The sequence below is a fragment of the Hippocampus guttulatus genome, chromosome 9 (assembly GCF_054856545.1).
Source record: "Hippocampus guttulatus isolate MCC_2025c chromosome 9, RoL_Hgut_1.0, whole genome shotgun sequence".
In the NCBI taxonomy this organism is placed as follows: domain Eukaryota; kingdom Metazoa; phylum Chordata; class Actinopteri; order Syngnathiformes; family Syngnathidae; genus Hippocampus; species Hippocampus guttulatus.
The window spans coordinates 6,412,426-6,437,483 of record NC_141269.1 but is presented as its reverse complement, the minus strand read 5'-3'; the positions used below and the strand labels follow the sequence as shown (position 1 = coordinate 6,437,483).

Sequence of the window (25,058 nt, the reverse complement as noted above, 5' to 3'; positions counted from 1 at the left end):
AAATGAATTTGTTATTCTTTGCATTCTTTTATGAAAGAATGTTGTGTGATTACATTAATAATAATAAAATAAATGCAAATTTGAATGAATTCAGGATTTTTCAGTCCACTCTGTGCTCAGCCTGGCCTCGGCACCCGTCCTTTGTATTTGACAATCTTTTAAACTGCACAGATGTTGGGTATCCCAGGGGTCTACTGACTGCAGGTTGGAGGGAATGCGTATGTGTCTTTTATGATTTGTTTTGTGAAGCACTTTGTGTTGCTTTTAAAGTACGTAAAGTGCTATATAAATAAACGTGTGATTTATTAATTTATTGATTTTTAGTCAGAAAGGTGATATGGAGATTAAAATGTATATTCTGAGGATCGTAAATCCAAGAGTGAGCAGCAGTATTCCAGGCTGGCCCACAAGCATACATATTATCTATTATGAGTTGATTTATTTATAATAGTACATATTTATACAGCATTTCTTTTGGAGGACGGAGCACCAGACAAGTCACCGAGGCAGGGTGTATCAAAGGTAAATGTGTTGGTCTTTACAACAAAGGAACAATAGGACACACCTCATGAGTTCAGCCAAATTAATCTCGATTACCAGTAAGTTTCTTGTTGTCTTAAAAAGTGTTTCCTTTCCAAGCAGAATGATCTGCAAAAACCAACTTTTCAGCAAAAGAATACACACCTTTGCTAGTTAAGTTCACTTTATTTTATCACCAAATGCACAGTCGTCCTTGATCTAAAGTAGCGTAGGTGTCTGTATCCAACATGATAGGCTTCCAGAAGAAGCAATGACGAAAAAAAAAATGTCAGGAGAGGACGATATCCAAACCAACCTCCTGGAAAACAGCACCCAATAAATATACAAATGTATGAAAGTGTTTTAAAGTACGAGAATCTCATTTCACATCAGAGTATGCACCACAAGTGTCTATGCTATACACACTGCGATTTCGAATCGTTGCCAGACATAATAAACGTGCCTGGATGTTCATAGAGACAAATATCATGACAATCAACTTTGACCTCATGATAAACGACAGTGTTTTGTTTTGGGGTTTTTTCCAACTGCACGAGAGTAAGTCTCTCACACATGCTTACAACACAAGAAAGCAGCACAGATAGTTGATAGCTTAAAAAGAACACCACAGCTTGTAGTCATATTCGTTTTAACTAGTTCACAAGGAATCACGTATACTTCTACAAATCCTGCTTGCTGCGAAACACAAGAATAAATGTTGTTTTTGAAAGGATCAACAGTCTTAGGCGATCAGTCATGTGTTTTTGTATTCCTGGCAAGTTGCCCTATCAATTCCCTGCTTCACTCAAGTAAAAAATATAGAGGAAATGCTCTCTCAATAAGGAGACAATGAACAGTCCTTTGCAGTCAAAACTCAGTAACAGTCTTGGTGGCCCGTGGCCTTCGTTGAGGGCAGAGTTTGGCCATGTTTAATCTAAAACAGTTGCACAGAAGGCAAAATGAAAATGTCTTCTCTATGTACAGCGAATGAACGCACAACAGCTCGGCTTCAAGGTGAAATCAACGCTCGGTGGTGTTCATGTGTTACCATTACTGTAGGTAGGGTCAAAGGGCAAATGTTGAATTATATTCAGCATGGACATAGCCTGTCAGCCTTATTTGTACAGTATCTTGGGGGGCTAAAAATGTTCACCTGAATGTTTCATTATGTCCAAAGTCTTATGATGTAAAAATATATATTTTTAATGACAGGATTCATAAATACATCCAAAAAACATACCATCGGTCATTGATTCAAAATATATTTATTCAAGAAGACTCCAACGCCAGGTGTTACGTAGGGCTGCAAATTATTTTTCAATACAAATTAAAAAAATGTAAAAGCAATTATCGGCCCTCATCATTGTCAGCTGTACAGATGCATTCAAACAACATTAAATATTCACTGCTAATTTTCTTTTGTAATAATTTTTTCGTTAGATCAGAAATGAAAGTACATTTTTCAAGGGTATTTTTTTTTGCGCTGATTCCAAATCTGCTCTCGCTCTTTTTCTAAAGCACTCCGGATTTTAATAATAAAAATATTAATAATAATATGAATATAGTCGTATGTTTAGTAATATTTACAAATTAAGGGTTAGGTTAGCAACAAGATTTTATTTTCTAAAACATCATCGCTATAAATTACAACACTTGGTAAAATCTGCATTGTGCAGGCCTTTGTAGGTCAAACAAAAAAAAGCTCCATGTACAGCACTTTGTATGCAGCGATGGCTGTTTGAAAGTGCTCTATATATACAGTTGAGTTGAGAAAAAAAATGCAAATATCTCAAAATCCTGAAGTGCTAGAAAAAGTAAACATATGTTTGAAATCAGTGTCAAAAATAAATTTGGGGAAACATTAAACTCCCTCATTTTAAATTCTGCTGTTGACCAGAGTGTTAAATTTCAAGGTTGTCAAACTCGGATACTTTCCTTCCAAAGATTCAAACAAACAACAAATTTAAGGGAACTTTTTGAAGAAAATTTAGGAACTCATCATTTAAAATATTTCATAGTACGATTGACATGAATATTGGTAACACATGAAGGCCACAAACTGAGCCTCAATAAAGCCACTTTTTTGTTTGCACTTGGGAGACGCCTTTAAGCCAAAGGCAATTCAAATGCTTACAGTATATATACTGCGTATGTACAATCGAGGGCCTCGGCCCAGCACAGCTCACGGCTCAGTACGAAAGAGGTAAAAGTCTTTTTTTTTTCACAACAGTTCGTTTCCCATCAACCAGCCTCTACCAGAGTCAGGAAAAACAGTGTGAACACTATTGCTAAATACTACTTTCGCGAGTCTCGTGTGTGCGGAGTCTTCTCAGAGCGAGACCGCTTAAAAGCACAGCTAAAACCCATTTCAAGTACGACACACAACGAAAAAAAAAAAAACGGGCTCACACGCACACGCTCATGTAGCAGCAAGGAAATATATTCTGCCTAAAGAGTTTCTAGGCACCACAGGCTATTTTAAATCACACATAAGCTCGTGCTAATCAACGACATTATTTAAAGATGGCGGAAATGTATGATAACACTTGAAGCAGTTCGGTTGAGAAGGTTTGTACGACTTTACCTTTGCACACCACTGTAATGGATTTGAAGTGTCAACTTTCAGCTGCAATTCAAGGGGTTGACATTTACTATTTTGGAATTACAACTACTTTTTGCTGAGTACCTCCATTTCCCAGGGCTCAATAGTACTTGGACAAGGTGATACAAGTGAAGGAGACCATCACTACCCCCCCCCCCCCAAAAAAAAAGAAAATATAGAGATTTGTCGCCAAATTTACACCTACACAGACATTCTCTGTAGTGTTTTTTCTCATTAGGCTCACGGGTGAGGCAAAGTCAATCCCAGCTGACTTTGGACCAGTCGCCAGTCAACTACAGTACCTACCAAGTACAGTGGTACCTTGAGATACAACTAATTCCATGACCACGCTCGCCAATCATCTTTTCGCAATGAAATTTATAGAAATACCACGATGGAAACAGGTCAAGTGGCAAATAAATAAATCTGCAAATACTCAATGCCCATTATAAAAAGTCATCGGTGGGCGTCCACTGTTATCCGTTCCAAAACCCCTGACCCCAAAAAACCCTTCCAATTGTTGTGTTTCTGGATTTAATACATAATATTACTGTACAGTACTTCATGACAAACATAAAAAACGTAATCAAACAACTAAACAGAATGTAAAGCATTAAATAATGTCCAATTCATTTTTGCTGCTCATTCTGTTATGGCCGCCTTGTCCACGGGGCGTCAGTACTGTGAAATACAGTCATACAGACACAAACAAAGAGACGTTCTTCTACTACTTAGTAAATTGCCTTAATATTAGTCATTTCTCATAGAAGAGAAAGAATCTATGCCTGAGAGCAAGGCTTGACCTAAATTTTTTTGCTCACCAGCCACTCGTGGTTTCCCAGGCTTACGAGTCACTCTGCATTTTCACTAGTCACAAATGTGCTGTTGGATAATGTTAATAATTGTTATACGCAACCAACTTCTGCATTCGGTAAAACGGTTATTCTCCTATTATCTGTCTACATATGTTGTTCCACTACATGTATTAAATAATCGTTGCTGACAGGGTTGTAAAACCACCACTTTCAATGCTAACCGTTAGCATGTCAATGACATTTTCCATTCTATTAACATTTAGATAATGGGGGTCCGACTTAAAGCAATGAGGTTTTGTTGTTTATATACTTGTAATTTTATCTTTATTTTACAGGAAATTTCAACTAAGGGTGGCATTAAATCGTTTGAAGCCTCTTTTTTGAAGACATTTTCAGCAACTGCCATAGTGCTGCTTATTGTCGAGTTGATTTTACTGCCACCATACAGCGCGCAGCAAAAATAAATAAATAAATCATCGGCCAAATGACAGCTGCTATCTCGAAAAACATGTAAGCCCGAACGGCAAACATTTGTATTTCAAGGCACCAAAGTGTTAACGATTTTCGGTGAAATTTCAGTGTGAACATCAAAGCATACCACATCGGGTCGCATAAAATGGCGTGGATTCCCAAAATGACAAATGCCATAAAAGATTTGTCATGATTCGGTTTGGGACCAACAGGTGGCACTGTAGGGCTCTCCCTGCAGCTGCACACCTGTTGGTCATTATGTAATTAGTGCTTTAAAAGGACTCCCAGCCCAAACACTCAGTGTCGGGTCATTGCTGCTCTTTGCTACTGTCATGTTTGTTCAGTCATGTTTTGGTCATGTTTTTGTTATTGAGAGTTTTTAGTTTCTGCCATGGGTTTTGTTTGTTACTTTAGATTCATTTACTGTCATGATTCGGTTTGGGACCAACAGGTGGCACTGTAGGGCTCCCCCTGCAGCTGCACACCTGTTGGTCATTAGGTAATTAGTGCTTTAAAAGGACTCCCAGCCCGACTAGTTTAGTTTTCTCTGTTTTAAATACAATTCGTCAAGTACACCCTGCTCCTCCCTCCTGCCTGCTTTTTGGGGTCCACCACCACCTTGCATCGTGACAAGATCCATCCCAATGAGACACACAGTGTGTCATAATGGCCTTTAAAAAAATAAGGCCATCACAAACTTAAGTCAGGTTCATCTTCATGTCTTCCTGTAGCTTATGCTAATTGGTGAAAGCATCTCATGTTTTATGCTCCCGGTTGAGAGCATCACTTTCACACATAAAAACATCAAATCTGCCATTATAAAATCAAAAGTGGTCTCTTGTTGATAAACCATGTCCCCCATGGTACAGTTGCACAAGAATGTGCATTAGTTTGATCTCAAACACAGATTTTGTGTGTGAATGTGTATATGTGTGTGTGCTATTTCCATAAAATGGCGACACCACCAGGACAGTGTAACCTCCCTCAATCCCACGGGGGTACTTCAGTCAAGGGCTCCTTAGTCACCCACCCACTGAGGCGGGCATTCTACATGGTGACTGTACTGTACAACTAATGACTTTGAAGTACAAAACAACAGTGACTAAACCTCACATTTAAACTGCCTCCAAATATTTGTGAACACTGAAAAACTAAACACGTCTCATCAGCGCTTGTATTGCCTTGCTGCATACATTTCCCTGCATGTTTTTTTTTCCCGCGCTATAAAAATGTCCAGATTTCTTGAAGAAGCACTCCAGCTCATTGTTGTGCTTTTTACATTCATTATCAGTGTGTGAGAGTCAGGTGAAATGCTCATTGCCTTTGAACAGTAACAGCCTTAACACACACTTGAGAGCCAGTGTGTTTAACGCTGTTATGGTTTCTAACGATATAAGAGTGTTACCCATATAAAGCTTTGCACACCATGGACATAACAAGAAGCTGGTGAAAGGACACCTTAGTCTTTGAGTCACTTGTACAGAGGAGCTGTTCCTTCGAAAATCAGAACTGAGGGAATTTACTTCTCATTAGTCAATTTGTTGTACCTTCCTTCCTGCTTCATATGCTTATTTTCCCATGCACTTTATAATTGGTTCAGTCAAGGGATTTGATCACACTGATTTGTACTTTAACCGTGGTGGACAATATACAATGCATAAGGTCAATTTGCGACCTCCACCAAACTTGATTGTGTGGCGTAGGTTAGCATTTAATGATATGATGCAAACACATTAACGTATGTGAATATGGTGGGTTCTTGTTTTTCATCCATGGGGAGGAAGATGCCAAATAAAGTTGAATGGCCATCAAGGGCAAACGTTTTTTTTTCTTCTTCCATAAAGTACATTGTTTGTGGTTGTTCATTCAACTCTTTGCTAGCTAGCAGTCTACCTACTGGAGGATGATGTGATGATGTGTTACTAGTAGGTAAGTGGTATTATTTTTGTTAGTAGTAACTGTTGCCATTGTGGCTCAAACTATAGAAAATACTTCTTTTAAAAATTCAGATCCTCACACAATTTTTTTTTGGGACGTCACATGCTCATAGCAAAAGGGTGGAGGGGACTTCGCCAACTTCAACTGAGGAGCAGGTTTCTCAAAGGGCAAAACATGGGCCAAATGTACTAAGTTCTGGTCCTAAACTTGGCCTCGACCTTGGGGTTCTGGTGCTAAACTTGTGCTAGCAGAATTTACTGTGACCAAAATGACTAAAGAAGTGATTTTTTTTTGGAAGGACTTTACCACTTTAACCATGGAGTAGGGATGACTCAAAATGGGAAAATACTGGAATTCATGTCAACACGCTTCTCCAGTATTATAGTGCGTGTGTGTGTGTGTGTATGTGTGTGTTATCCTGCTAACTTTCAAAACAATACACTGATCAATTAAAATGATACCTCTCACCTTTGCGCTTTTTTTACTTGGTGGAGGTAACAAATCATCAAGGCTCGGGTAACATTTTCCCTCTGAGATGAAAACAAGAGGAGATAAAGCTCATCCTGTCCATCCACTCACCTCCAAGACTTTAACTTCAGTGACGCAACTTTTCACCTACTAGTCTTGTTCTACGAGGATGACGCTAACCATAAACGCTTCATATTTTCCTTCCATGTTTGCTCGTCAGACTAGCGAGGCCCCCACGATGACAACAGCATCGCCGTGCTGCTGGTCGTCCAGCAGGGGAGAGAGGACCCCCTGCTTGGCCCGCAGAGAGCAGTCCACGTTGTCGCGCCGCTCACTTTCCTTGAGGCCCGCTTCCTCTTCTCGGTCTCTGCGCTTGACCTGGCAGCGACACACCTCAATGCCAGAATCACCCGTCAGGCGCCGGTGGCGGAAATGATCCTCCTCGTCATCCTCCTCGTCCTCGTCCTCATCTTCGGGGCGCATTGCAGCAGACATATTTTTGTCAAGGACAGCCCGTTGAGAAGGGGACGGCGTTGAGCGTGGTAAGCCGTCTACCGCATTTTCGTTGAGCGTGGCACGGAGGGGGTCCAAGTATACGAGATGCTGGACATGCCCGGAGGAAAGGGAAGGGAGCAGAATAAGGGGTGAAAGAGGGAGGCGAGGGTGAGGTGAGGGGTGATAGCTACTGAGGGGGCGCAAGGGAAGTGAGAGAGGGGCAACCGGGCGTGAGATCCCCTCACTGCCATGATAGGAATGACTGGGAACGACATCCGGAGCGAGCACCGGTATAACATCCGGTGGAACCTTCGACGAAGGTGGCGAGGACGAGGGCGTCGATAAGCGGCTGCCCCCCACCCCGGGCAAAGGGGCTCCGTCGCCCCCCGCCTCGCTGGGCGTGGACATGCGGCTGCTGTCATACGTCTCGTCCGTCACCTGGACGGAGAAGGAAGTGCTGCAGGGCGAGGTGAGGGAGCAGGACTCGCAGGAACAGCTGGTGTAGTTGTCGGAGCTCTGGGATGAGGTGAAGCCACTGGGGCCCGGCCCCAGGTAGGGGGGGCAGGGGTGACTGTGGAGGTGGTGATGGGGGTAGGAGGAGCACGGCTCTAGCATGGCGCCTCCCTGCAGGGCGAAGACGGAGCTGTAAGGTGGAGGGGGTGTGGCGGGGTGAGCTGCCACCTCATCGTAAGAGGGTAACTTGAAGGCGGCCAGAAAACCTAAAAGAAGAACGCATACGTACTCAGGCTAGTCGACGCTCAACCGACGGACACCTTTAGCTTTGTGGTCAAAATGAATCTCTTTCCCTTCCTTGTATGTTAAAATCATGTCTCACTGCGTGACTACACGTTGCTTTCTCCAGGGATACTGCTAGCCATGTAATGGCTGACACATCCCACAATGCAATGCGGCTTTCATCAATGTAAAACATAACACATTTCTTCAAATGAATAAAATGAAAATAATTACATATACAGTGCACATTTTTTACACCATTATTCATTCATTCATTTTCCAATCTGCTTTTCCTCACGAGGGTCGCGGAGGTTGCTGGAGCCTATCCGTGCCGTCTTCGGGCAATAGGCGAGGGACACCCTGAACCAGTTGCCAGCCAATCGCAGGGCACAGAGAGACGAACAACCATCTGTGCTCACTCTCACACCTAGAGACAATTTGGAGTGTTCAATCAGCCTGCCATGCATGTTTTTGGAATGTGGGAGGAAACAGGAGTACCCGGAGAAAACCCACGCAGGCCCGGGCAGAACATGCAAACTCCACACAGGGAGGCCGGAGCTGGAATTGAACCCGGTACCTCTGCACGTAAGGTCAGCACGCTAACCACTGGACAACCGGGCCGCCCTACATTAATTATTGAACATTAAAAATGAGTGACTTACAGGTATGTTTAATAAATAATTTAGCATTGGTGCAATATTGCACTTCCTGTGTTGCATATAAATGTGTGAGAGCGATAACACCAAATTTGACACGCCTGCTTCCTATTCACGCCTCACATCATCATCAAACCTGACGAAACTAGTCACATGATACCAGACAGGGAAAATGTCCGAATTGGGTTGAATCTGGACATTTTCACGTAGGGGTGGACTCACTTTTGTTGCCACCTAGACATGAGAGTCCAAACTACAAATAAATATTAAAAAATCTTTCTTCCTTTTACATTTCCGAATGACTGCATACTTTTTAAACAGTTGTGTACAATTTAACTTCATGTCATCTCCTGTATGAATGACCTGGACCATCCGTCCATTTTAAAAATCAATGCCCCATCAAGTTCGCCCACCCCTAGACTATCCAATACTATCAAACAATCTGAAGGAAGTTTTGCATTCTTACAAATAGCTTTTCCTTTAAATAGTGGAACTGCTACAGCAAAACAATGAATCATATGTCATTAAAAAAAATAAACATACTTAGATCCAGCATGGAGGATGGGTAGTTGCATGCTCCATTATAGGCGATAAGATTGATTTCCCTCTGTCTCTGTTGCTGCTGGATCCTCATCTTGGCTCGGCGATGGCGGTAAGCGCAGAAGCAGCTGAAGAGGATCAGCATGGTCCACAGCAGCCAGAACCCTGCCAGAAAGAAACAAGCCCGATCTTAAACCCAAAACAACAACAAGAAACATCACTTGAAAACTGGATACATCCTTTTTTTCCATATAAATTCCCGTCAAACAGAGGCTAAGACAAAGATCCAATTATTTAGACGTCTAAGCAATGTGGAGTCTTCACTAAACCCGAGAGATTCAAACACAGAAATTTCCAACGGTGAGGCAAAAGTGTATGCAATCCACTTTACACACAATGTTAACAAAAAAGTCGCTACAATGTCAAGTTATTGATATCATCTAACAAGGTAGAAAAGCACTTTAACCACGCAGTCCAGTTTCTTTTTATTCTGTGTGATTTTTTTCCCCAAACTTTGTTCAATGTGCCAAGAGAACTAACCAGTACTAATTTGTTGGCACCGCAGTAGTACGATACCTTTTGTCATCAAATTGACCCACCAGCATTCACAAAGACAATTGCCATTGTATTGTTTTCATATTTATGGTCTAGAAATATTCTTCATACAAAATATTCATTACTATAATTATGAAATGACTACTGCATAGAGTAGTTTCGTGATAAGAATATGTGGTCACCCAGCACTAAAAGACACTTGCTGTTTTTAATTTGATTGTTTTGTTTTTCTTTGCGTCAATATTTACTCCAGGTTTGACTTTTCGCATCGTGTTACTGTAGGTTTGATGGCGCACACAAATTCTTCGCTGGCATTGGAACAGAATTATAAACTTAGGCCCTTCTGCAATATGCGTGCCGGGCCACTAGATGGCAATGTCACTTTACTAGGTCCATGTGAGGAAGTAGTAGTTGCTCGAGAAATACTACCGAATGCCCACAGAAATCTGTTTCAAGAGATTACATGGAAACATCAACCGTTTTTAACATCCAACCTTGAGATTTTTCCTCTCAAATGTTTGCTTTTTAGTTGAATGCAGACTGACGAAGGCGGTTCGGTGACTCACACCAGAGTTCGTAATAGTAGGTACAGCAGCCCGTCTCTCCACAGCAGTGTCCTGTCTCACAGAGGTAACCTGGATTGTTGTTTACACCAGGACAGTACTTGGGACTGACTACAGGCTGGCTACCAGAACCCTCATGTTGATTCACCACCTGGTGGACAAAACAACACACTATGTTATCTCCAAAGTGCCAATGTTATTCCAGCACTGTGCTGTTGCATTTATGTTGTTCTCCTTTGATAGCTGACATTATGATTATGGGGAAGCAGTTTTTCATGAAAGGAGATAATAACTCTCCTTTGATTTCATTACCCAACGACTCAACTTTCTCCCTGGAGCTTTTAAAAAAAAAAGCTAACTTTTGTGTTTAGAATTTTTCATATCACCAGGAAGAATTGAGTGCATTTTATGGCATTTTTGGACAGTTGCTGCAAATAATAGATAGATTGCATCTTGTTTTCCTTTTTTCTACACCAAACTAGTTTCGAGTGAATCAAAAGAACGTCTGCAGCCAAATACACTCCATTTGGCCTCCATTGATTAATTCACGACTCTCACTTGTCAGTAAGTGTAAAAGTGTGCGTGAAATGGTTGTTTGCGATTGGCAGCCGGTTCAGAGTGTACCGCCCCTCTCATCGAAAATGTCAGTTCGCTTAAGTTCTCCCGAGGATGAACGATGAAGAAAATGGAGAGCTGGATGGATGCTTGGCTCAAGAGATTCCACACAATCAACCAAATTCTTAACAAGCAATTAATCCGCTATAATGCCCTTTCCTAACTCAAAATTTGTCAGATGAAATATGTAGCAAATGGAGTGAAATAAACAACTATTTAAAAGAAAAAAAATCAAGATAAAATGCGGAATTATTTTACCGTGCCTCCATAAGTGCAGGAAAGCCCGGAGTGAGCTGCAATGATATCTGCCGCGCACATGGTAACCACACGAGCGGTACAGACAAATAAGTGCGTCACCATGGCGACCACTGTGGTTATGCTCGGAGGCCTGATTTTTCATAGCGCTCTGAAATGAATAGTGAAGGTCGAGCTGCTCACCGTGGATGCCTCGGTGGTCCCATCCAAGTATCTCAGGGACATCGTCATCTAGTGAAAGAAAAACAGACAACAATTAAGGGAAACACCTCATTGGTGAATGTCCACTATTTTGACATGCCATAATACATTTATAGTCTCCATAACATCTAACCTTTGCTGTCCCACTGGTGAGGTTGTTTCTAATCCTACCCAGGAGAACCTTAACATGTTCATTTCTTCCACCTGCAGGTGTCTCTTCAGTGCCACTGTCTTTGAGCCATGCATTACATCATGGCTAGCCTCACCGCTGTCTTATAGCTCTTCCCCTTCATCCTAACAGAGACTCTTCGATCACATAACATACCTGATATGCTTTCCTCCACCAGTTCCAACCTGGTTGTATCCATTCCTTCTACTCCTTAAACTTGCCTTTTGTCTAGACCAGCATTAGAACAATCCAGATTATTTGAATCAGGTGCCTTGCTCCTGGGAGCTGGAAAACAGGCAGGACAGCGGCCCTTGAGGACCGATTTTGGACACCCCTGGTCTAGACTATTAACCTGAACCGAATTACAAGTCCTCCACTCTCGCTATCTCTTCTCCCTGTAGTCTCATTCTCCCATTTATGCACCCATAATCTGTTTAATATGGCTAACCTTCATTCATTTCCTCTCCAGCGCATGCCTCCATCTTTCTACATGAATTACAACATCATCTCGGAACATCATGGTTCATGGAAATCCCAGTCTAAGATCATTTATCAGCATATCCATCACTATTGCAAAGAGTAAGGGGCTCAGAATGGATCCCTGATGCAGTCCCGCCTCCACCTCAAACTCCTCTATCACACCTACGCACACCTCACCTCTGTACTACTGCCCTCATAGATGCCCCTCTGACTTTCTATGTACTTTTCCAGCAAATTTACTATCACGCTTATCTGATATAAATTCATATTTCAATTTTCCATCCAATACAGTAGCAACCCCTGAGTGTGTAAAGCAGAACAACACAGGTAACGAATACAAACTAAATAATACAGCACAGTGTCCGAACGTCTAGAATAATTCGTCTGAATGTTGTCTTCTCAGCGTGTGCAGAAATTCAGAAATGAGTGTATAGTTATGCCCGTGTAAATGTCATGGAGGACCACGGTGAGGAAAGTGACAAATTGCGAGTGAAAGTGAGAGGCCACAATGCAGAAACACCGTGGTTGGGTTTGGCAATCTTTTGTTAACTGCCTGATGGATATTTTGTCCTTATGGGTTGGAACAATGTATGCGCTCTGCTGCAGTGTGCGTACAATGCAATGCGCACAAAGACCTCGTCCACCCACGAAGTGATGATGAGCCAAAATCCAACTAGCAACAAGCCCCAAATGTCACGGCAACATTGTGCACTGACAACATCGAATGATACCCAAAACAATAACTTTTTTTTTTACATTCTGACTTTACAATGATAACAACGATTACACACAACTACGATGTGTCCCACACATCGTCGTCTAATATGAATCTGGTATGAATCTGAATACGTATAGTGTCTAACAAATACATTTATTAGGCCAGTGGTCCATGATCCAATAGTGATCTGCAGGCTGTTTGGTACCGGCCGCAGAGATTGATTGTGTGTATGTGAGTCTGTGTGTGTGAGTGGTGGTGGTGGAGGAGTGTGGGTGTGGGGGGGGGGGGCGGTAGTAGAACATCAACATCTCGATCAGGAATGTACGTCAGCAGCTCCCAACAACGAATGGCTGCCGGTACACAAAAAAGCTGTACTACCTGGTGGGCAAAAGGTTGCAGACCACTGTATTAAGCCACCACTATCTGCCTAACAGTATCTGTTGTTACATTGTTGTTATATTTTAATAATAAAATTTAAAAAATATGCAATAATTATTTTTCTTGCATTCCCTCAACAGAAAAAAATGCTTAAGTCATTGAATGTTATGCTTAAATAACTTCAAATTTGGCTATAAAAAAGCGGAATTCACTTCTGGTAAAACACAGCGAGCTCACTGAAGTCGAAAGAGTCCGCATTAAAGCATTTCATGATGCTGGACTGCCTTTTTGAGGCAGTTGGCAGGAACAATTAGATTTGTGCTTTTCAGGTGCCATAAAAGTAGTCTGAACGCAAACAAATGTCACATTATGTGAGCAAAAGAGATAATCAGAGCAAGCAAGTCACCGACAGTATCTACCAAACGTATTTGGGAAATTATGACATTGTTTGGATTTTTGGCACCATGCGGTTGAGAGCTTCAATTGGTTTCACAAAAATTTTAACGTGGCATTTACCATTCTTTAACGATCGACATTAATGCACAGTGTCTCTAATGCATATTCGTTCACTTGTTGCTTGTTTGTTCTTGCTGCCTTCACGTGTGTCTGCAGGAAGTGCAAAGCATCGGCTTGGCCATTGGAGAATATTCCATTTGACTTCAAAAAGCTTTCACTGACTGCAAAGGACTTTTGACCAAGGATTAGATGATGGTTAATGATGGTTACAATTATGTCACTTTATCCAAATGCGTTTAGGACCCTGAAACTGGAAGTACTGTCCACACGGCTTCAAAAAAACTAAAAACGCTGTAGGATAATTCCTTAATGTGAAATGCCCTATTTTTGCAAAACCTATGACAGGTAAAACTTAATACTTTACACTATTACACATCAGTCACAAGTTGATTCTTTTACTTCAAATTCATAGTGGTAGCTCGTAAAGGCAAAATATATATATATATATGTTTTCATGTCAACATCCAAATACTCATGCAACAAGGTGCAACTTGATTAGTGGTGAGAAGCTTTCAGCGCACCAACATGGAAGGTCATCCACAATGTGGAACTGTCAGCATCCTGAATCAGCAATTTAGTCACTTGTACAACTATTTGTCATGCATAAAGCATCGTTGGAAACAAAGCAGTGAACACGTACAGTACACTGTACACAGATGAGAGGCAGCAGCTTCGATACAAAACACAGCATCCATATTTTTCTTCACGCTCTTAAATCTTGAATTTTATAGCGTTTACTTTCATGACGAATAGGAGATAAACAATTTAATACACAATTCAGAATTGGGAAATCAATTTAAAAAAAACAGGAGATAAAGACATGAGTGCAGTCTAGTAGAGGCTGCAGTGTTTGTCAACATGGAAGCATGTTGCTCTGCAGCAATGCATGCCTGCTCTTTGATAGCAGTGCGTGTGTGTATGCGTGTGTGGGTGTACCTCCTCAGCCTTGAGCCCGAGACAGAACGTCAACGTCTTGTGGGGATCCATGTTAAGAAGAAGAGGACGTCCGATCGGAGTGACAACGTGCACAAAACGCGGGCCGAGGTGTGAGCTCTTGCTTCGGGCTTAGCGCTCCATCACAGCGGCCGCACCACTCTCCACAGACACCGCGGCTTCCCCATCCGCCATTCACACGGACCCACGGACAGACAGACGGAAGGATGCCCCTCCCGGACCCCTTCTCTCTCAGTGACTCTCCACAGACCCAGCTTATTGAAACAGACCCCTTCCCATCACCAACCCGCGCCAAGCAAAAAAAAAAAAAAAAAAAAAGGTTGTGTGACCTCGACTTAATCGTTGCGCAAGACGAGACGGTCTTCGAGTGACGTTTTATGTGGCGATGTAAATGTATGTTTTGGTTCCCCTTTGTTTTGGCAGAGAGGGTCGCGGATGCAGCGGGTGACGTCATGCTTCTCGCAACCCCTCCACAGTCTAAAAGCACCCACCCACCCCTCCTTCCATCCCCACGACCGACTTGATTGGCCTGAGCTCCCAGCAACAGTCCAACACACTTGATCCAGGCATCGTTCACCTTCAATTTCCAATTAAGAGCAGCGGTGGGAAGCAACTGCATTTTTGGGGGGGCGGGGGGGGGTGTATGTAGTAAGACACATGGTGACTTCACCTTGCGAGAAATGATCACACGACAACTTTTAGCTGAACTTTATCTGGGCAAATGTCGTTGGGTCAATAGAGGTAGCGGTTCCTTACTAAATCCACAAGATGGCGGCATTTCCATAGCAACTTTTCTTCATCTTAAATGGCCCTGGTGTGTGGTAGTGCTGACATGACACTCACTTTGCTAGCCAACAGTCCTCGTTGAATATTTCTGGGGGAAACGTCGTCGAACGGCTTAAAGCGCTGAAGACGACAAATTATTAATAGTGTAAGTTGAGGGGTTTCAAGTGACTTTTGACTTTTCATTGAATGACGTGGGTGAAACCAACAATAGTTTCACCCACAAGTAGCAAAACAGCTAATACAACTGTAAGTCTACATTCAAACTAAGAGGGAATATCCCCATGAAGGTTGTGAATTAACTTTTACCAAGTTTACAAGGTAGATGAAAGAGGAATCTCAGTAAAGGAAAATCAATAAATAATGTTTGCAATTTCCGCAGTTTAGTATAAATGCGATGACATTACAGAACCATACGGTGATTGTTGTTTGTTTCTTTAACTGCACTCGAAGAGTGATAACTCACTCGTAACTCAAATTTTGGCTCAACCCGAGCAATATTTTGTGTGTGTGTGTGTGTGGGGGGGGGGGGGGGGGGTGATTTGTTGGTGCACTCCGAAGTCAATCTAACAGTTTTCGTCAGGATTGAGCCCAGAAACCAGATCAAATTTGGAGAGAAATTGTGATGTTATCATGAAACATTCGATTCATGTAAATTCATTTCCAGGTCATATGAACTTGTTACTAAAATAATGATAGTAATAATAATAAGTTTTAAAATCTGATTCATATGTACAGTACTTCTAAAACTTTGATTACTTTTACAGTCTAAGACATGCAATAACAAACACAATACAGTAATTGCCATATTGTTAAATGAATGTATGTCTGAAAATGTCAATCAAAACTAACCATTCTTATCTTGCTATAAGCAAATTTGTATTGGATCTCATAAACGTGTGGGCGTGCCGAATATTGTAGCCGTCTTCACAAGAGGGCAGCAGAATGCAGTCCTTGGATGAAGGCTCTAGTCCTGAGAGCACAGATTACTGTATCACATTTAATCAAATTGATTTTATCATGCTTTCTAATTGTGCTGGAGACCTTCAAATATTGTTACATTTGTCCATTTCAGATTACTCTCCACTTCCTATCTCATGGTATGCTTCTATGAAAGCGTGTGTGCTTACTGAAGACCCGTTTGCCTGTCCCCACCTCCTTCCATGTTGTTCAAATTGACTGTGTGCACTTTTGTATGTGAATCAAAGCAGAAACTATTAGGGCCTGAAGCGCTTGCAGTTTATGCTGTATTTCCTATGTCCCTACTTGAAAACCCAGATGAGCAAGATTAGGCTTTTTATGAAACCAGTTTGGTAAATGGACAGATGCCACGTTGAAAATGCTAAATTTCACAAGACATTGCAATCTCTCTCTCTCTCTCTCTCTCTCTCTCTCTCTCTCTCTCTCTATATATATATATATATACATATACTGTATATGTGTGTTGATATAAAAATCTGAATAGAATGTGATTCATTTATTAAGTTCGAGCCTACAACTTTCAGTTCAAATCGATATTTGACACTCACTGAAGTAACTTCTTTAAAAATGGACTAAAGATGATGTAACCACACACTTCTCTATTTTTTCATCCATTTTTATTCATACCTTTTGTTGTTGATTGGATGGAAGAAATAACTGCTGGCTTTTAGAAATACCCGTGCAGTGTCCATTTCAACTTTATGTTAGCAAATCCGATTTCTCACCCTATAAAGGAGGACGATATAATAATTGTGTTGAGTGTCAGCCCACTCAACAGGAATTGGTGAGAGTGCTCACGTTCACTTGGGCCTCAAACATTTCCATTTAAGGCGTGTTCCCCGTGATGCCATGATCAGATTTTCTGTAAATTTCCCAAAAAGCTTGTTTGCGCAGTCTCCAATATGTCAAAACTTCCTCTCGCTGACTCATCGATGCGACACACTCAAACGTGTGTCTTCACGCACGGCACACAATTTAAAAATAGTGCACCGAGTCAATTCACTGTGATGTTTTGAGTTGATTCATAAGAACAAAATATGAAAAGTCAAATAAAGAAACATGCCAGGTGCAGCGTTGGTCAAATATTTTAGCTCAGTTTGTTTTAAAATTGGCACTTGGGCCAGGCCAGGAAAGAATAAATATCAACTGTTCTCATGGGGTATTTTGTTTCTCTAGTAGAAACCTTCTGAAGGTTTTGCGCTAACACTAACTGCTGTATGGAACTGTTGAAATTTTCCCCAGCTTGTGTGAGGCCTCAGTTCCAGCTGATGAAAATCAGCCCCAAAGCTTGACGCTGCCATCACCATGCCTCACTGTAGGTTTGATTTTCTTTTAGTGATGAGTTGTACTTGCCCCAAATGCACCTTATAGAATCACTACCAAAAAGTTGAACTATTCCATGCACCCTGTAACCTGATAACATGATAAGATGTCCACTGTAGTAACCGCTGTCCCTGAAAGGTTTAACCTCTGCTTAGTCAGACCATAACATATTTTACACACGTGTATTTGGGACATCAACTGTTTTATTTTGAAATGAACCCAAAGCCAAGGAAGATTGTTGTCACATTATCTTGCCAGAAATGCAGCTCCTCCAATGTTGCTGTTGGCCTCTCGGCAGCCTACCTGACCACTTTTCTTCTCACCTTTTCATCCATTTTTGATACGCATCCCATTCTTGATAATGTCACCCATGTGGCACATTTTCTCCACTTGATGATGGCTGGCTTCACTTTCAGCCGTGTGACATTTCGTACCCTGGAAATAGTTTTGTACCAACAATGAAGTCCCTATAACGCTCTGGACGCTCTTTGCAGCGGCTTGTGGTGGAAGATGCGACTGCAAAATGACAAGAAGAGGGCAACTTGAACTGCTGAACTTTGTTTCGGGTTATTCACAGCCACTTTACAAGGCGGCAGAAACATGTGTTTAAATGTGAGCACAGCCACATCCACAAGAGGGTGTATTTTCTTAAGTTAGTGGTACGGGTTAGAGATCACATAAAAAAATGGAAATGATTAATCTTGCTCTGCTTTTTTTTTCATATCACAAAAACCTGTTATTTGAACATATATATACATACACACACACACACACACACAGTGCACATACATGATTTCTCTCAAACATGTTTTCCCATTTCCAAAATATGATTTCACAAATGAAATCCCTTAACAATCTGACCCCACAACACAACACAACTGGAGTGTCAATCAATGAATAAAATGTATCGTCAGCTGAATGAATACAGCAAATTAAAATATTTTTCAGAGCTCTTGCTAACGAAAACGCCGTGGTGGTGCTTGGGTGTTAATGACTCTAATTACGAGAACTGTGGTCAAATTAGGCAGAAAGTCAAAACGAAACTTATGTTTTACAGTGGCATGCCGAGGCCAGTGGAGTTTTTTGAGACACACTCTGATTCTTGTTTTATGATTGTGAGTAAGATACAGTCGAAGGCCTTTTGAACCCGTAATGGACTTTTTATTGTGCAGTATTGCTGTTATGATTGGAAGCACGCTTGGCAAAATACAGCTCACTTGGGTCATCCATCTATATTTATAGCCGATGAAGTGCCGTTAAGGCTGTGGGTGGCATGACAAAACATTGCGAGATTGCCGAAAGCTTTGGACGGCAAAGAGCTCATACTTTGACAGCGTTGTCAAAACAGAAGTTCTTGTACCGCAAAAAAGGAATGTCTGCATGTATTTTGAAACCTGCCTGTCAAAATTACAGTCACACGCCTCGAGGAGTGACGTCATCTGGAAACTGGACTGAACTTCCCTACAATTTCCAAATGCCGAGCAGAAGGTGAATCATTGTCCAATGCTGAGAAGGCGTCACCGACTACCACGTAGTCACTTTACACCATATGTCAGGTAGACAAGGTGGCTTAAAATATGTTATTCACTGGATTTTATTGTTTATATGTTTATATCATTGTGATAACAGCACAGAAGGGTGCCACTGATGGCAAAGATTATATAATAGCGATTAAACTTTTCTTTGCACGTGTATTATTAGTTGGCGATATTAAGGTGTTACATCCATCCATCCATTATCTGATCCGCTTTATTCTCACAAGGGTTGCGGGGCGTACTGGAGCCTATCCCAGCTGTCTATGGGCAGTAGGCGGTGGACACCCTAAACCGGTTGCCAGCCGATTGCAGGACACGCAGAGACGAACACCCATCCGCACTCACACTCACACCCAGGGACAATTTCGCGTGTTCAATCAGCCAGTCATGCATGTTTTTGGAATGTGGGAGGAAACCCAAATACCCGGAGAAAACCCACACAGGCACGGGGAGAACATGCAAACTCTACACAGGTAGGCCGGAGCCTGAATCGAACCCTCCACTTCTGCACTGTGAGGCCGACGCTCTAACCAGTCAACCGCCGAGCCGCCTGCGTTACATTAAAGTTATAATTAATGCAAATTTAATAACAGGGACTTTTTGAGCTGAATTCATTTATTCCTCTAAGCAGGAAACGGTTCTAAAATGAAATCAACTCGGAAGTCAACCGGGGTCACGTGAAGGATTGTTTGATTCATACGCGACCTTGCAATGACTGTTTTACAAACAAGTCATATGTTAAAGCAGTAAATCAAATTGCCAGTCTTGGAACTTTGACTTACTCGCCGACTATAAATGTTTTAAATGCTATAACTGGCATTGTGGTGTAATAGAGTCATCCTGGGTGATATCAGGTCAAAGGCAACCTGAGAGTCAGCACTTGCGATACTCTGGAGGGGGTGTGAGTACCCGCTCAAGCATGTGTGCACATCTGTGGAGGCGAATGCTTAAAGTCACAACATGCAACATGATGCATACTGCCCACGTCTTTTTCCAGGCATGATTCCTGCAAAAAGTTGTTCTATATTTAAAAAAATAAACAAAAAACAAACAAACAGTAAACCATTAGAAGGAGGGCAGTCCGAGTGAGGATGTGCAATGCTTTGATGGGTTCCTCGCTGCAGTGGAAATTTAGGCAGAAGCACAAAAAAAAAGGCTGACCGTCGTGTCTGTGATCCATTTCCTCATGACTGCCTCGCTTGAGTTTAGTGACACACTTTTAAAAGTGAATGCGTCGATTCAAAGCCTCATAGTGACTCTTTCTCTTTGTTTATGTAAAACCACGGAGGACGGTAACATGTAAAACACATGACAATGCAACCATATGTTTTGCTTCCAAACAAAATGAAGACAGATTCCAGCCGTGAAAACTGTCATTGTCCGAAAAGGGAATGGCGAAAACCCCCCCAAAAAAACCAAACACTGTCCCGACTTGCACTGATGTGTGTCACACATCCTCTCGGGCAGTGGTTCTCAAACCCAAGTGCCACCCAAAAAATGTAGACTTAATTGACAAAGTACCGCCATCATGACCAACATTATAATAGAGTAGGATTGTTCATAAAAAAGGAGGCAGAGGTTTTTTTTTCATATTATTGTAATCAGCTGTAAAATTATGCCGTTTCATAATTAAAAAAATGAGATCAGAAGCACAGTCAAGTGCAAAATACTTCGGCCTATTTTTGAATACAATAATAGCACATGTGAAATCGAAACAGTGAATCAGAGAACAGCTTACCGTATTTTCACGACCATTCGACGCACCGTATGGTTGGGCGCAGTCTCATTAATGGGTGCTATTTCTGTATTTTACACATAGACAAAACACACTGTATTATTGGGCGCAATTTTAAAGTGGTAAAACATACGCCAGCTTAAACATACGGCATGCATGCGCGCACGCTAAAAACACGTTAGCTTGTAGCGTACGGTAGCATGCCAAGACATACAGATACAAGCTAAAAACACGTTTTTAAAAAGGCAACGGAAAACTGAGTTCCGTTGTATTTTATTTAGCCATCGTACAATGTACTCACATTTTTCGAGTTTCAAGTTGAGCCATGGAAAGCAGAGCTTGTACAGCGGTCCCCAACCCTCGGGCCAGCGACCGGTATCGGTCCGAGGGTCGTTTGGTACCAGGCCGCACAGAGAGAATAAATCATTTACTTTACTTCTGTTTTATTCATTTCGGAATCTGAAAAATGTTTTATTTTGAAAAATTACCGGATTCTCTGTTACATCCGTCTCCAGTATGCCACTCTTGCCACTCTTGACGCAGGTTAAGGTGCGCTTCTCGGCCACGTGATAGGTTACTGCTAAAATGAAACCCAGGAGCTAGCAAAATTTGTAAAAAACAAACGTCTTTGGAAAGTTTCTTTGGGAAGCGGAAAGGGCCAGGCCAGGAGACAGAAGAGGAGACGACGACTTTCAAGAAAAATAAGGCGAAATTTAATATACAGTATCAGGATTCCTACTTAAAATACGGATTTAACCCACTCTGCATAATATATAGTGATGGTGAGTCATATTTTTCACGCACTTTGTATTTACAAAATACGACAGTTTTCATGCCGGTCATATCATATTATTTTGATGTATTTATCCGACACACCTTAAAGGCCGGTCCCTAAAAATATTGTCTGACTTTCAATTGGTCCGTGGGGCAAAAAAGGTTGGGGACTGCTGCCATACAGAATGTAAAGCAGTGACCACACACACACACACACACACACACACACACACACACACACACACACACACACACACACACACACACGCACGCAAATCAGGTTGAATTGGAGAATTCCACCAATTCTGATCAAAGTCAGCATTGGCCTGATTATTCAATATTCATCCAGAGTGATTTTCTGATTTCCTGACTGTGAGGCAGATGTGCTGCGTTGGTCATCGCAAGGACACCACACACTTTGAGAGCTGGGGTCTCACATCTTAAAAATCGTTATGCGTGTATTTAGTAAGTAAGACTTGACTTTAGTCATCTGGTGCCAAGTTGAATCCCTCTCTCTGCAGTTCCTTGTATTTTTCACTTCTTCATTTACACCCCGCAATCCTGAGCCACAGTGACCCACTTTAAGTTCCGCCCACTCTGTAAAGCAGGGCGAGCGAACGTTAATGCAAACAGCTAACACCTCTTTTTTTGCAGGATTTTTGAAAAGGAACCCGCCCACCACCGCCAGCACCTGCACTCCACTTCTTCATTCGTCTTTCTACCTTCCACGGCCCAGGCAAGTTAATTAGGAGCGGGAAAAGGATAAGGATCTTTGCCACGAGTCATTACTTGGGGGGGGGGGGGGGGGGGGAGACCCCGAGTACTTGGCAGTACCCGCCCGTCCCCTGCATGCAAGGAATGCTGCTGACATGCACTTCCAGCCTTAATGAAAAGGAGAGGTTCATTCAAATGCAGAAAGCACACGGTTTTATGAAATTTGATGGATGCCAGGGACAGGTGTTGACAAAGAAAAGCAATTTGGGGAGAAAAAAACCCGGGGTGTTTTCTGAGTGTAACAAGAACAGAAAATTGATGGTTAGGATGTTTTTTTTGTTTTTGTTTTTTTTTTTAAATGAGATTTTTTTTCTTCTGTTTTAGACAGCTGCACTTTGTGGCTGTTTTACAGGGACATATGCTCTATTATTAAGTATACAACCTGGATCGTACATCGACTTGCACAACACACGAGGAAAACAGCATGGTGGATATTGTAACATAAAGTACTTACTCCATACTTTACTTTGGCATCATTTCATCATCAATCCTTCCTCTTGTTTTTCTTCCTGGTCCCCTCTACCTTCCCCCCATGGCTGCGTGTAGCAGGGCCACGGGTTCAAAGACGCGCACGCACCAGAATGTAGGTCAACCATCAGGGCTGAGTTACCGATTAGAAACAGCTGTACTTTAGTGGGCCGCTCTTTCACCGTGCCTGTCGAGGCCAACGAGCATCTGTGGGCAAAAACTTCGCCACACTCACGCGTTGAATCGATCGAATACGGGGGCGAGTGTTACCGCTTGTGTGCAAACAAATCTCATGAGTCATGCTCAGCAGTCCCGCGTTAATAAAATCGTGTGGTGAGGGGTCAGGGCCAGCAAGACCTTTTCTGCTGCAGGGCCGACACACACAAGCACTGACCTACATTTACAACCAAAATTCCAATAAAATGGGATGAGTGACCGAATTTAGAAGTTTTTCAACATACAGGTGTCAGTTGACTGATTTTTTTGTTGTTGTTTTGACTTGCCTGAGCGCTAAGTGCTATGTGGTAGCAGATGACTGAACTCGCTTCAAAACAAGCAGCAGTTAGGGAGATATAATTAGTAAATTCAAAAAAGAGGCTCCAGGGTTCCTGTCAAACTAAACATGAAACAATGACAATTCATGTTGTGACTTTAAAACATGGCCTCCGCTACCTTTACGTTAACATACAATGTGAAATGTCATCGGCACACAGGTTTACCATTAGCATCAACGTGGCATTCATCTACCCTATAAATAGTCGATATCTATACAGCAACAGGTTCAGACGATCATATCATACTCACAGGTATATATTCTTTATTCTCTGCATCGAATTGCTGCTGTACTGTAAGAAGATGAAAGAGGAACTGAGCTGAGGAACATTTTAGATTTTTATTTATTTTTTGGTCCAATCAGATTTCAGCCTCTCTTTGCCGCGATGTCAATCTAATTTGGGTTTTCACAATCAGTAATGGTGGCCCATGTCATTATATTAGCAATAGGAAAGCTTGCCAGCTAGCTTGCCCACTAAAACGTCAAGTATTTCTTTGTCCTCAGATTGGTTTGACGGGCAAAAGACATAACATTGTGATCGGCAACTGCTCCCCCTGCACTCACAACAAAGATGATGACTCATCTTTCATTTTCATAAAGACAGAAATAAAAAGCAAAACCATTACTCCTAAAATCAACCGCGCGTATCGTCAGGGTAGTTCTGTCTTTTGCTTTTCTCTGTGAAAACATTTCTCCAGCGCACAACGTGGCCTCCTCCTGTTGCTGTGGACAATTGCTGTTGTGCGCCAGCCAAGTGTTTGAAGTCAAGTCCAAGGTGACACTGATTCTAACATGTCTGGATTGCCCCTCGCTGGCAGCAACCGGTTGTTATAAACACACACATGCGTGTGTATTCACGCACACACATGCATATAGCACCTGGGGGTAATTACCTGATGTGGGCCCGGTGGACTCCACCTGTCTGGGGCCTTTTTTGGGAGTCTATTTTTGCAGGCAGGAGCACCGTAGATTAACAGTAACGACACAGTCATCTTTTATACTGTAGTTTTCGTCAACATGATAGGTATTTATTTGTCCTCTGTGTTCCAGGTCAATATTGGGTGGATAAACCAGGTTTGAAACGTGTTCGTTTTTTATGTTGTTCTTTTTTTTTCCCTCAATAACACTCCACTAATACCAGCTATGTTAGATTCAGGTGTGCTAAAATCAGGGCTAAAATGTTGACAGTCGAGAAACATTGAATGCAGCGACATGATGATGGCAATGGCAACGCGATTGTCATAAACAACTACAATTCTTACACATTTCAAACAAGCGGCAATAAAATCAAGATTATTTCACTTAACCACCCGTCATCGTTTATACCTTGGCCTACTTTAGCTAAAACAGCATTGACAGTGCAAATTGATTGCTGTGTAGCCTTTTACATATTACTGTTGAAAAATGCCTTGTAATTTTTTTTTTTAATATCAAAGGCTGAGGTTTCGAGTTTTCCACTGACTATTAAGGGTTAAAAACAGCACACACA

At 41.9% G+C, this 25,058-nt stretch overlaps 1 protein-coding gene and 1 long non-coding RNA gene across 2 annotated transcripts; both read right to left on the bottom strand.

The window, feature by feature from the left end:
* Positions 1 to 685: 685 nt before the first annotated feature.
* LOC147200069 (uncharacterized) lies at positions 686 to 14,938 on the bottom strand. The gene is made up of 5 exons (XM_086121036.1): positions 14,626 to 14,938; positions 11,411 to 11,458; positions 10,361 to 10,508; positions 9,243 to 9,404; positions 686 to 8,027 (listed from the first exon to the last, which is right to left on the bottom strand). The coding sequence occupies exons 1-5, from the start codon at positions 14,674 to 14,676 to the stop codon at positions 7,030 to 7,032; spliced, it is 1,407 nt and encodes a 468-aa protein (XP_085977162.1). The 5' UTR covers positions 14,677 to 14,938; the 3' UTR covers positions 686 to 7,029.
* Positions 14,939 to 17,991: 3,053 nt separating this feature from the next.
* On the bottom strand, positions 17,992 to 21,502 carry LOC147200068 (uncharacterized). Its single transcript, XR_015101722.1, has 3 exons — positions 21,302 to 21,502; positions 21,004 to 21,067; positions 17,992 to 18,246 (listed from the first exon to the last, which is right to left on the bottom strand). It is a non-coding gene; the product is annotated as an uncharacterized LOC147200068 (long non-coding RNA).
* Positions 21,503 to 25,058: the final 3,556 nt, after the last annotated feature.